Source organism: Nerophis lumbriciformis, linkage group LG26 (assembly GCF_033978685.3).
Source record: "Nerophis lumbriciformis linkage group LG26, RoL_Nlum_v2.1, whole genome shotgun sequence".
Classification (NCBI taxonomy): Eukaryota; Metazoa; Chordata; class Actinopteri; order Syngnathiformes; family Syngnathidae; genus Nerophis; species Nerophis lumbriciformis.
The window spans coordinates 38,663,897-38,677,488 of record NC_084573.2 but is presented as its reverse complement, the minus strand read 5'-3'; the positions used below and the strand labels follow the sequence as shown (position 1 = coordinate 38,677,488).

General features: G+C 42.8%; 1 protein-coding gene across 1 annotated transcript in view; it reads right to left on the bottom strand.

Moving 5' to 3' along the window:
- The window catches only part of enpep (glutamyl aminopeptidase), a 75,363-nt gene extending 63,958 nt beyond the window's left edge, over positions 1-11,405 (bottom strand). Inside the window, exons 1-5 of the mRNA XM_061986898.1 lie at positions 10,710-11,405; positions 6,574-6,715; positions 3,599-3,733; positions 3,387-3,507; positions 3,070-3,224 (exon numbers count right to left, since the gene is read on the bottom strand). Of these exons, the coding sequence (XP_061842882.1) occupies positions 3,070-3,224; positions 3,387-3,507; positions 3,599-3,733; positions 6,574-6,715; positions 10,710-11,350 (1,194 nt within the window). The 5' untranslated portion in view covers positions 11,351-11,405. The remainder of the gene's footprint in view (positions 1-3,069; positions 3,225-3,386; positions 3,508-3,598; positions 3,734-6,573; positions 6,716-10,709) is intronic.
- Between the last annotated feature and the right edge of the window lie 2,187 nt (positions 11,406-13,592).

The following is a 13,592-nucleotide window of genomic DNA, read 5'->3' as shown; positions in this document are numbered from 1 at the left end:
CCACATTTGGACGAAAAACACTAGCTGTTTTGTAATATGACAATGAAATAAAAAGAAGTAACACTTAAATTCGGATATATGTAAATATCTGCCTCCGACACAACCTAACCATAAAGATAAGACTTCCTATGTAACAGAACCCAGAGGGAATAAACGGTAGAAAATGGATGGATGGATGGATGCTTGCTCATCAGGGGTGTCCCGATTTGATATTAATACCAAATATCGATACGATATCAACCTTTCTGTCGGAATTTCCTGCACGGACGCTCTTGTTCTGTTCGGCGTACCGATGTTTCATTGGCCTTTTTAGTAGCCTATTTCGCTACAAACGACGTCAGCAACCTCCACCCTTGCTTGACTTTTGTAGTTTTTGCAATCGAAAATCGAGTTTTCAGAAGAAAAAAAAAAATCGGGATTTTTATACTCATTATTAAATGAGAGGCGTTCGGCGCGAACTTAGAGATTTTGTCGGACGAAAGTGCAACACGGTCTGGATGAAAAATGTTGGAGGCCCGCTAGCCAAACCAGGGGTGACCAAAATGTGTCCCATGAGCCAATTTTGGCCCATGGTTGATTGATTGATTGATTGATTGAGACTTTTATTAGTAGATTGCACAGTACAGTATATATTTCGTACAATTGACCACTAAATGGTAACACCCCAATAAGTTTTTCAACTTGTTTAAGTCGGGGTCCACGTTAATCAATTCATAGTATTCATGGCTTATTGTAAAAATAAAATTGTTTTTTATTGATATATAGTATCAGTTATTACTTTGTCATCGAGCATTGAAGCTTTGAGAGCTTACAATACAATATACCCGACTGGTTTTAGAAGCTTTATAAATTCACAGAAATCTTTACCCTTCATGTTTTTGTGCTTCTTTGTTCCAATAAGTATGTGAAATGGGTCTTAAATTGTATTCCAAAAATGTCTATTCTTAAAAAAAAAAATCGTAAAAAATCCGACATGTTGAAACCTGCAGAGACCCTGACTACAAAATAGGTCGTACACGTATGAATGATTTGTGCTGATATCGTATGGCTGCAATAACAGTGTTGTATCGGAGTTCACGACGCAGGGACGATTAAAAAAATGTCTATTCTTAAAAAAAAAATCTTAAAAAATCCGACATGTTGAAACCTGCAGAGACCCTGACTACAAAATAGGTGGTACACGTATGAATGATTTGTGCTGATATCGTATGGCTGCAATAACAGTGTTGTATCGGAGTTCGCGACGCGGGGACAATTAAAAAAATGTCTATTCTTAAAAAAAAAATTGCAAAAAATCCAACATGTTGAAACCTGCAGAGACCCTGACTACAAAATAAGACGTACACGTATGAATGATTTGTGCTGATATCGTATGGCTGCAATAACAGTGTTGTATCGGAGTTCGCGACGCAGGGACAATTTAAAAAAAAATGTCTATTCTTAAAAAAAAATTTTTTTTAAATCCGACATGTTGAAACCTGCAGAGACCCTGACTACAAAATAAGACGTACACGTATGAATGATTTGTGCTGATATCGTATGGCTGCAATAACAGTGTTTTATCGGAGTTCGCGACGCAGGGACAATTTAAAAAAAAATGTCTATTCTTAAAAAAAATTTTTTTTTAAATCCGACATGTTGAAACCTGCAGAGACCCTGACTACAAAATAAGACGTACACGCATGAATGATTTGTGCTGATATCATATGGCTCCAATAACAGTGTCGTATCGGAGTTCGCGACGCGGAGACAAGCGAGAGCCAGCATGGACTTGTAAATAAAACAAGACTGTTGAGTAACTCAAGGGTTGGAATTGGGGGTTAAATCACCAAAAATGATTCCCGGGCGCGGCCACCGCTGCGGCTCACTGCTCCCCTCAACTCCCAGGGGGTGATCAAGGGTGATGGGTCAAATGCAGAGAATATTTCACCACACCGAGTGTGTGTGTGACAATCATTGGTACTTTAACTTGAACTTAACGACCAGCTGGTGTTAATGTGTATGGTCATGTGTTACTGATGTTTGGCAATAAAAGTTAAACATGGTGTCGTACTTTGTGACTTCTTACAACACAACAAGCTGAAAAACAACACTTCCAGTCATTATTTTTTAAGAGCGCACAGAGATATAAAGCACCCGATATCCCTTTTCATGCAAATGTTCGATCACTAAAGTCTGCTTTCCTGTGCTCCGGAAGCCTCCTCTGCAGAAGCCGACCAATCACAGCTCTGCAGTCTGCGTAGCCACCGACGCGAGAAAACACACCGGGCTTGATTGATGAGTGACATCAGTGAGTGAGTGGGCAAGCAAAGAGGGAGAGAGAGAGCGGTAGCGCTTGCACTGCACAGTAGAGTGATGAATGGGTCCGGTTGTGTCCTGCAAAACTAACAATAAAGCAACCAGATTGTCACAAATTGGCGGTCTCGTCATTCTGACGGGAAAGTGGAGCTTAGCAGAACCCATTGACGGGTAAAGTGAAGGGTCTTAACCCCCCCGACGAAAACATGGACCCTGAAGGGAACGTCTGCCCTGTGCTCCTCTTCGGTCTGCATCGGAGCCGAACAGCAGGACGGGTGTAACAACATTATTACCTGTCACTCTTTATACTCCTTGTGCAGATCTAAATGCTTATTATTTAAATGTTTACCAAAGTTTGAAGCAAAGGTGTTATTACTAATCGCCAATACCTTCATATTGTACTACACCACCCTCTTTATTAACCAGTAGAATTGTCGGGTTTTTTTGGCCATTCCTCCTCTCCAAGATGCTATTGCTTGCTTACGTTTTGACACACCCAACATTATGTGCCTAGCCTCGGCGGTATTTTATTAGTACCGGTATACCGAACAACCCTAGTTCAAACAGTTGTTACCCTTCAACTGTGTGTAATGTTACAGTGAATATGAAATATAACTGTTAATGAAAACCTCTGCCTTGTTTTTAATGAATACTGGATTTTAATGTTGGTCATTATGGTGGAACTTGGAGAGCCCCGTTTTTTCTGAGGTGGTACTTGGTGTAAAAACGTTTGAGAACCACCACCTCAGTCAATAATAATCTGGCAATTACCTGATGAACCAGCTCATGGGCGATGACACTAGCAACTCGCTGCTTGTTGTAGGACGACGACTGGTTTGGATCATACAGCAAGTTGGTCTCCCGGTAGGTGATGAGGCCCCAGTTCTCCATTGCACCAGTTCCGAAGTCAGGGATGGCTATCTTGTCTTGACAAAACACACACACAGAGACTGACTTACCGAGGACTCCATTGAAGTCATTGCTTACAAAGTATTCCCGTACATTTTCAGAAAGTTCATACCTTGAACGGACTTTGGGAAAACGATCACATTTTTAAATGATTGATGGTTTTTAACCGTTATACATACCAAGTTTTGAGATGGAGTATGTCATATTGAAGTAGTCCTCAAAGTAATCAAAAATGACCTTGGTCGTTTTGGCCGCGAATGTCGCGGTTGATAACTGACTTGGCTGGGCGTAGATTCTCAACTAAAAGATAGAAAAGTTCATCAATAATTGCACTTGGTTGTAAAATCCATGACTTATTTACCCATATAGAACTTCTTGCTGTTAAACTTACAGGAATTCCTCTGGCGGATATTTCTTCCACATGACCAAACTGGTGCACAGCAAAACATACCAAATAGGTACTCATTGGAATGGACTTCTGGAAAGAGGTCCTCATCTTGTTGCCAGGTAGTAGTTCCGGGGAACTCTGAGGGGACAGTGGAAAGGATTAATGTAGGCTAATGTGCATGTTACTCAGCCTAAGGTGCTGGGAACATTCCCCGGACCCCTGAAACAGAGGCAAGGGATTCATTCAGCTGTTAGCAGTCAAAAGTGTTCCTCCTTGCATTGCACCGTGTTGTCCTGTTGACAGAATCCCATCACTGCAGAGACGTGGGCCCCCGGTCAGGAGGGAAGCCTGCTGAAACGTCTCCACGTAGCTATCTACCAACTGTTGCCACCGCACCACCAGAAACGTCGAGCCGCAATGCATCCACCCTTTTACCCAGCAGCCACAAGACATTGAAACAACATTGAGAGCTTGTAGACTTAGGTGCTGTCATTGGGCAACTCAAATACAACGTTGAAACAACATACTACATGACGACGTTTAATCAATGTCAGTTTGTGACCTTGATTTGACATTGAATTTTGGTCATTTCCCAATCAATATTGGGAAATGTTTTTTTTTTTAATAAAACATACAGAGTATATCTGCTATTCAATGCAGCGTGACGGTGCTTGAGGGTGCATGGGAGTTTGCCCAACCAGTCTACATGTGCTTTGTGGACTTGGAGAAGGCATTCGACCGTGTCCCTCGGGAAGTCCTGTGGGGAGTGCTCAGAGAATATGGGGTTTCGGACTGTCTGATTGTGGCGGTCCGCTCCCTGTATGATCAGTGTCAGATCTTGGTCCGCATTGCCGGCAGTAAGTCGGACACGTTTCCGGTGAGGGTTGGACTCCGCCAAGGCTGCCCTTTGTCACCCATTCTGTTCATAACCTTTATGGACAGAATTTCTAGGCGCAGTCAAGGCGTTGAGGGGATTCGGTTTGGTGGCTGCAGGATTAGGTCTCTGCTTTTTGCAGATGATGTGGTCCTGATGGCTTCATCTAGCCAGGATCTTCAGCTCTCACTGGATCTGTTCGCAGCTGAGTGTGAAGTGACTGGGATGAGAATCAGCACCTCCAAGTCCGAGTCCATGGTTCTCGCCCGGAAAAGGGTGGAGTGCCATCTCCGGGTTGGGGAGGAGATCTTGCCCCAAGTGGAGAAGTTCAAGTACCTCGGAGTCTTGTTCACGAGTGAGGGAAGAGTGGATCGTGAGATCGACAGGCGGATCGGTGCGGCGTCTTCAGTAATGCGGACGCTGTATCGATCCGTTGTGGTGAAGAAGGAGCTGAGCCGGAAGGCAAAGCTCTCAATTTACCGGTCGATCTACGTTCCCATCCTCACCTATGGTCATGAGCTTTGGGTTATGACCGAAAGGACAAGATCACGGGTACAAGCGGCCCAAATGAGTTTCCTCCGCCGGGTGGCGGGGCTCTCCCTTAGAGATAGGGTGAGAAGCTCTGTCATCCGGGGAGAGCTCAAAGTAAAGCCGCTGCTCCTCCACATCGAGAGGAGCCAGATGAGGTGGTTCGGGCATCTAGTCAGGATGCCACCCGAGCGCCTCCCTAGGGAGTTGTTTAGGGCACGTCCGACCGGTAGGAGGCCACGAGGAAGACCCAGGACACGTTTGGAAGACTATGTCTCCCGGCTGGCCTGGGAACGCCTCGGGATCCCCCGGGAGGAGCTGGACGAAGTGGCTGGGGAGAGGGAAGTCTGGGCTTCCCTGCTTAGGCTGCTGCCTCCGCGACCCGACCTCGGATAAGCGGAAGAAGATGGATGGATGGATGGATGGGTGACGGTGCTACATATTTCGCGTTGAGTTCAAATTGGTTTTGAGCACATTTATTTGCGGTTTCTTCCCTTTCGGAACTTTGCTCAATGTTGAGAATTTGCACATTTGTGTCGGTCGCACCTACCTCAGCTGGCATGTTGGACAGTGCACCGTGTCGGTCGCACCTACCTCAGCTGGCATGTTGGACAGTGCACCGTGTCGGTCGCACCTACCTCAGCTGGCATGTTGGACAGTGCACCGTGTCGGTCGCACCTACCTCAGCGGGCATGTTGAACAGTGCACCGTGTCGGTCGCACCTACCTCAGCTGGCATGTTGGACAGTGCACCGTGTCGGTCGCACCTACCTCAGCTGGCATGTTGGACAGCGCACCGTGTCGGTCGCACCTACCTCGGCACCTACCAGTCAATGAGGTCATTAGAGACAACAATCTTAACGTCATTGGTCTCAGCGAAACCTGGCTCAAACCAGATGATCTTTTTGCGCTAAATGAGGCATCTCCTCCGAACTATACGAATGCACATATTGCCCGTCCCCTTAAAAGGGGTTTGGGGGTCGCACTAATATACAATGAAAACTTTAACCTTACCCCTAACCTAAATAATACATATAAATCGTTTGAGGTGCTTACTATGAGGTCTGTCACACCGCTGCCTATCGACCTGGCTGTTATCTACCGCCCCCCAGGGCCCTACTCGGACTTTATCAGTGAATTCTCAGAGTTCGTTGCTGACCTAGTGACGCACGCCAACAATATAATCATAATGGGGGACTTTAATATCCATATGAATACCCCATCGGATCCTCAGTGCATGGCGCTCCAGACTATAATTGATAGCTGTGGTCTTACACAAATAATAAATGAACCCACGCATCGCAACGGTAATACGATAGATCTAATGCTTTTCAGGGGTGTCACCACCTCCAAAATTATGATACTAAAGTAATGTCCGATCATTACCTTATAAAATTCGAAGTTCCTACTCATTGTCAACAAGCTAATAATAATAATAACTGCTATAGCAGCCGCAACATTAATGCTACCGCAACGATGACTCTTGCTGGCCTACTGGCATGTTGGACAGTGCACCGTGTCGGTCGCACCTACCTCAGCTGGCATGTTGGACAGTGCACCGTGTCGGTCGCACCTACCTCGGCTGCCATGTTGGACAGTGCACCGTAGGCCGCGTCGTGAATGATGGTGATTTTAAAGGTGGCCTTCTGGTTGGGTTCATCAAAGCAGGGAAAGGATTTGCGGGCGTCCGTTGGCTCGTGATCAGTCGCAGCAACCTTCCTGAAAAATCAATGAAATTAAAACTACTATGGGAAACTGCAAAGGGAAAAGGGAAACTGCGCCTTCTTGAAATGTTTGCCCATGGTTCATGATCAAGATCAAGAGGACTTTTAACTCCTAAATAATTTATTCCACCCATAAAGCCCACTAAATCTGCAGTGACTGTGTCAGAGGTGGACACGCATTCGACTGAAGTGGCAAATTATGATGCGTTCAGTTTATCGCAATCTGAAAATTCCCGTCATATCAATTCCTGGATAAGGTCGAAACTATTTAAAGTGCACTACGCATAATAAACGCAACATTATTAATATTGCTACTACGGATAATTTCAACAAAAACTCCTCAAAACAGCCCACTACCTATAATATCGGCTTTTTAAACATAAGATCATTGTCTCCCAAAACGTTATTAGTTCATGAGGTCATTAGAGACAACAATCTTAATGTCATTGGTCTCAGTGAAACCTGGCTCAAACCAGACGATTTCTTTGCGCTAAATGAGGCATCTCCTCCGAACTATACGAATGCACATATTGCCCGTCCCCTTAAAATACAATGAAAACTTTAACTTTACCCCTAACCTAAATAATAAATATAAATCATTTGAGGTGCTTACTATGAGGTCTGTCACACCGCTGCCTCTCGACCTGGCTGTTATCTACCGCCCCCCCCCCCCCCCCCCCAGGGCCCTATTCGGACTTTATCAGTGAATTCTCAGAGTTCGTTGCTGATCTAGTGACGCACGCCGACAATATAATCATAATGGGGGACTTTAATATCCATATGAATACCCCATCGGACCCTCAGTGCGTGGCGCTCCAGACTATAATTGATAGCTGTGGTCTTACACAAATAATAAATAAACCCACGCATCGCAACGGTAATACGATAGATCTAGTGCTTGTCAGGGGTGTCACCACCTCCAAAGTTATAATACCAAAGTAATGTCCGATCATTACCTTATAAAATTCGAAGTTCTGACTCATTGTCAATAAGCTAGTAATAATAATAACTGCTATAGCAGCCGCAACATTAATGCTGCCACAACGATGACTCTTGCTGGCCTACTGCCTTCGGTAATGGCACCATTCCCAAATTATGCAGCCCTTTGAGACACTTGTGATTTAGGGCTATATAAATAAACATTGATTGATTGATTGATTGATTGATTGATTGATATATGGGCTCTATTGATAACCTCACTAACTGCGTGAAACCATTGATAGTATAGCACCGCTAAAGCAAAAAAGGGCCCCTAGAAGGCGTACCCCATGGTTTACAGAAGAAACTAGAGCTCATAAATTATCATGTAGAAAGCTGTAACGCAAATGGCGCGCGACTAAACTTGAGGTTTTCCAGCAAGCATGGAGTGATAGTTTAATAACTTATAAACGCATGCTTACCTTAGCTAAAGCTAAATATTACTCAAATCTCATCCGCCTCAACAAAAACGATCCTAAATTTGTGTTTAGTACAGTAGCATCGCTAACCCAACAAGGGACTCCTCCCAGTAGCTCCACCCACTCGGCAGATGACTTTATGAATTTCTTTAATAAGAAAATTGAACTGATTAGAAAGGAGATTAAAGACAACGCATCCCAGCTACAACTGGGTTCTATTAACACAGATACGACTGTATATACGACGGATACTGCCCTCTTTTTGATGAAATAAAATTAGAGGAACTCCAACATGTTTACTTGACCCACTTCCTGGGAAACTTATCAAGGAGCTTTTTGTATTATTAGGTCCATCAGTGCTAAATATTATAAACTTATCACTTTCCTCTGGCACTGTTCCCCTAGCATTCAAGAACGCGGTTATTCATCCTCTGCTCAAAAGACCTAACCTCCATCCCGACCTCATGGTAAACTACCGACTGGTGTGCCTCGTCAATTAATTCATCTGTAAAATTAGTGAAAAGGCAAGAAAAAGCCTTGTCCCAAACCAGTCCAAATTGTTTGTGCTAAGATTGTGCTGGAAAAATGTTTGGTCTAACTATTGTAGTTTTTAAAGATTATTGTTATTAACCTGTAATAAAGTGTTATTAATCATAATTAAAGCACCCCCCATTTATGTCAAAATCTTCACAAACTTCATTTGTGCTGCAAAAATGTTTGGTCTAACTATTGTAGATTTTAAGTTTTTAATTATTTGTGTTATTAAGCTGTAAGAATGTGTTATTAATCACAACTAGAGCACCCCCCCTTTATGTCAAAACCTCCACAAACTTGTCCCATTCATTTGTGCTGGTTTGTGCAAAAATGTTTGGTCTAACTATTGTAGATTTTAAAGATTCTTGTCATTAACCTGTAATAATGTGTTGTTATTTATAACTAAAGCACCCCCCCTTTATGTCAAAATCTTCACAAACTTGTTCCATTCATTTGTGCTGCAAAAACTATTGGTCTGGCTATTCTAGTTTTTGAGGTTTAATTATTTTTGTTAATTAACCTGTAATGAAGTGTTGGGCTGGATGACATCACTGGTTGGAAATTGTATTTTAGAATGATTTAAAACCCATTAAAAAAAAATTGCAGCACAAACGAAGCACAGACAACTGGGACATTGCTGGTTTTACGAGCAGGGGAGCATGTTGGGCAGCGCACACACACAGAGTACTTACAAGCAGACACAGTGTGTAGACAGAAAAGGGAGAACGGACGCATTTTGGTGTAAAAAGTAAAGATATAGGTGAAGTTATAACACTGAAACACCCTCAGGAAGAGCTGCTTTAAGACATGGACTTTCATCTCCGTCTCCATGGCGACAAATAAAGTAAGTTTCTTACAAGTAGCATTATCACTGGAGGTTGGGGAATAGCTAAACATCCACTGTAGGAGGATACAATAGCTCACCGGCGTCACAATGTAAACAAATGCCATGGGTGGATCTACACCTTGTCATGTCTGTGTAATCATGTTTTGTTTTAGTCATGTTTTGTTTAGTTATTGGACTCTTTAGTTTCTGGCTTTTCACTCCCTTGTTACCCATTAGTTTCACCTGTTCCATGTTTGGACTCATTGTGCACTCTTGTTTGTCACCATAGCAACCCACTAGTTTTCACCTGTCACGCCACGCACCTGTTTCACGTTTTGAGTCACGCACCTGTTTTCGTTAATCATGTCTGTAGTATTTAAGTTCATTGTTTTCAGTTTGTCTTTCTGGTGACATCCCCACATTTATGCTGTCCATGCCAAGTAAGTTTTGTTTATTATTGCCACAGTTAGTGTTTTTTGTTGTTCATAGTTTTTGCCTTTGTGCAAGTATTTGTTTTCATAGCCAAGTTGTTTCTCCGCCACTGTGCGCGCTTTTCGTTTGTACTTTTTTTTTTGTCCTTTATTAGTGTAAAAAATAAATTATGTGCTCTCGTTGCCGTCTCGCCCGAGCCAACTTTCCGTTGCCTTCTAGAAAAACTAAAGCCCAGGACCAAGTCATGACACACCTGACATCCACTGTAATGATACCAAGTACAGGAGCGTATCTAGTCGATACTGCTATGATTACATCGATATTTTTTAGCATCACAAAAAAAATTGTTTGTTTTAAAAATAATCATATTATGTTTATAAAGTCAATACATACGCCCCTGGACACATGACGACCTTGAATATGACCAATGTATGATCCTGTAACTACTTGGTATCACATCGATACCTAAATGTGTGGTATCGTCCAAAACTAATGTAAAGTATCAAAGAAGAGAAGAATAAGTGATTATTACATTTTAACAGAAGTTAAAAGAGAAAATAAGCAGATATTAACAGTACATGAACAAGTGGATTAATAATCCATTTTTTACAGTTTGTCCCTCATAATGTGTACAAAATAATAGAATGATAAATGACACGCACAAAGCACAAACAAATGGGACACGTTTTAGGGAGACTTGGACAAGGTGTTGGTGCGACTTCCCACAGGTATTAGTTAAATATAATGATTCTACCATAAATTAAATATTGCTTCTAATAGGAGGGAATTCACCAACTTACTTGAGGACTCCTTCTTCCGTGTAGACCACTCTGTAAAATCCCACCACAGAGCCGTTCAGCCAGCCTTGGAAGTCCAAAGTCAAGACGTAGGTCTCCCCAGGCTTGGTGGCAGGCAGCTCCTGCGTGGCCTCCACCACCACGTACTCCTGAGGTGTGTACTCAAAGCAGCTGCTGACGGACACCGGTTCCTGACGCCCCTTCCCGTCTTGCAGTCGCAGCCTGGGCTTCTCACGGACGAACGTATCCCTGATGTGGAGCCACAGATGTCGGGTTGGCTTGCTGACTTCCACGTAGATCTCCACGGTGCCCGTGTAAGTGTCATCATCCAGATCTGGTTCCAGCAGCAAGTCGTAGTGAACGGGTCTTACATAGTCAGGTAGCCGGAAATTCTTCCAGTCCCCGCTGGCATCGTTAGAAGGCTCGCAGGGCCCCCTGCCGGGTTGAGGCGCCTGTGTGGGCTCTGCCGTGGGAGCTGGTGTGGAATTCACAGAGGTGGTGGTGGTCTCAGACCTGGAGAGGCCCACCCCGAGACCCACTGCTAACGAACAGACCACAACTGTCATGCAGATGATGACAACGTGCTTGCCACGGATGCAGTAGTTCTTCTTCTCCTGATCCAAGTCCATGTTGGCCAGAGCCATCACAAGATCGGATCTAGGAACTAAGCTCGACTGCGCCAAGGTCAAAACCTTGAACTTCTAACTGAAGACTGAGTCTGCCGGAGTGTGTATTTTAGTGTGGGGGCTGGTCCAAGGCTTAGAGGGTGGGAGGACTTCTGTGGCAAGACTGGCTATGAGCCCGCCCACAATCTGCCAGTCGGTCAACAGCTGAACTTCAACTCCATGTGTGGAGCTTGTAAAAACAAAGTCTTACCTGCGTGTTACCACCTGTGTCAAATGCTTCCTTCACGTTGGGTAAGTGACAGTGCAAGTGAAAGTACCGTCTCTCAGTTTGTAGGGCATTAGCTTTGGATCATGGTTTGAATCCCAGTCTGGCCATAAAATGAAATTGTAGTCAGCTGTGGGAGAACTGCCTGATGACTCTTCTCACAACACTGAAATATTGACTAATCACAGTAGAATACCGGTATTAGTAGTACCGTGATACTAATGAATCATATTTGGTACTATACCGCTTGGTAAGTTTGCCTCCCTGGAGATAGGTATCGATCCCAAACAAACAACCAAAACAAAAGATGCAACCGACAAAGCAAGAAGCGACAAGGAGAAGTCATTTCATCGGAAAGAATCGTTCTAAAAAATGAGACCACCCCCGGATCGTATCGCTAACCACAAATATCGAATCGAATTGAATTGTAAATCGAATCATTACACTCCAATTGAATAGAGATGTGAAATCTAAATGGTAAATCTAAATATTTAGTCGAGACTTAGTCTAGAAACAGTGGTCAAATCTGGACGAGAGGTGACCAATATAAGTCTCAGACTAGATGTAACAATCTAAGTCTTAGACTAGATGTGACCAATCTAAGTCTAAGACTAGATGTGACCAATCTAAGTCTAAGACAAGATGTGACCAATCTAAGTCTAAGACTACATGTGACCAATCTAAGTCTAAGACAAGATGTGACCAATCTAAGTCTAAGACAAGATGTGACCAATCAAAGTCTAATACTAGATGTAACAATCTAAGTCTAAGACTACATGTGGCCAATCAAAATCTAAGACTAGATGTGAGCAGTCAAAGTCTAAGACTAGATGTGACCAATCAAATACTAAGACTAGATGTAACAATCTAAGTCTAAGACTAGATGTGACCAATGTAAGTCCAAGACTAGATGTGACCAATGTAAGACTAAGACTAGATGTAACAATCTAAGTCTAAGACTAGATGTGACCAATCAAAGTCTTAGACTAGATGTGACCAATCAAAGTCTAAGACTAGATGTGACCAATCAAAGTCTAAGACTAGATGTGACCAATCAAAGTCTAAGACTAGATGTGACCAATCAAAGTCTAAGACTACATGTAACCAATTTAAGTCTAAGACAAGATGTGACCAATCTAAGTGTAAGACTAGATGTGACCAATCTAAGTCTAAGACTAGATGTGACCAATCAAAGTCTAAGACTAGATGTGACCAATCTAAGTCTAAGACTACATGTGACCAATGTAAGTCTAAGACTAGATGTGACCAATCTAAGTCTAAGACTAGATGTGCCCAATCTAAGTCTAAGACTAGATGTGACCAAAGTCTAAGACTAGATGTAACAATGTAAGTCTAAAACTAGATGTGACCAATCAAAGTCTAAGACTAGATGTAACAATCTAAGTCTAAGACTAGATCTGACCAATATAAGTCTAAGACTACATGTGACCAATGTAAGTCTAAGACTAGATGTGACCAATTTAAGTCTAAGACTCGATGCAACAATCTAAGTCTAAGACTAGATCTGACAAATCTAAGTCTAAGACTACATGTGACCAATGTAAGTCTAAGACTAGATGTGACCAATCTAAGTCTAAGACTACATGTGACCAATGTAAGTCTAAGACTAGATGTGACCAATCTAAGTCTAAGACTAGATGTAACAATGTAAGTCTAAGACTAGATGTGACCAATCTAAGTCTAAGACTACATGTGACCAATGTAAGTCTAAGACTAGATGTGCCCAATCTAAGTCTAAGACTAGATGTGACCAATCAAAGTCTAAGACTAGATGTAACAATCTAAGTCTAAGACTAGATCCGACAAATCTAAGTCTAAGACTAGATGCAACAATCTAAGTCTAAGACTAGATCTGACCAATATAAGTCTAAGACTACATGTGACCAATGTAAGTCTAAGACTAGATGTGACCAATTTAAGTCTAAGACTCGATGCAACAATCTAAGTCTAAGACTAGATCTGACAAATCTAAGT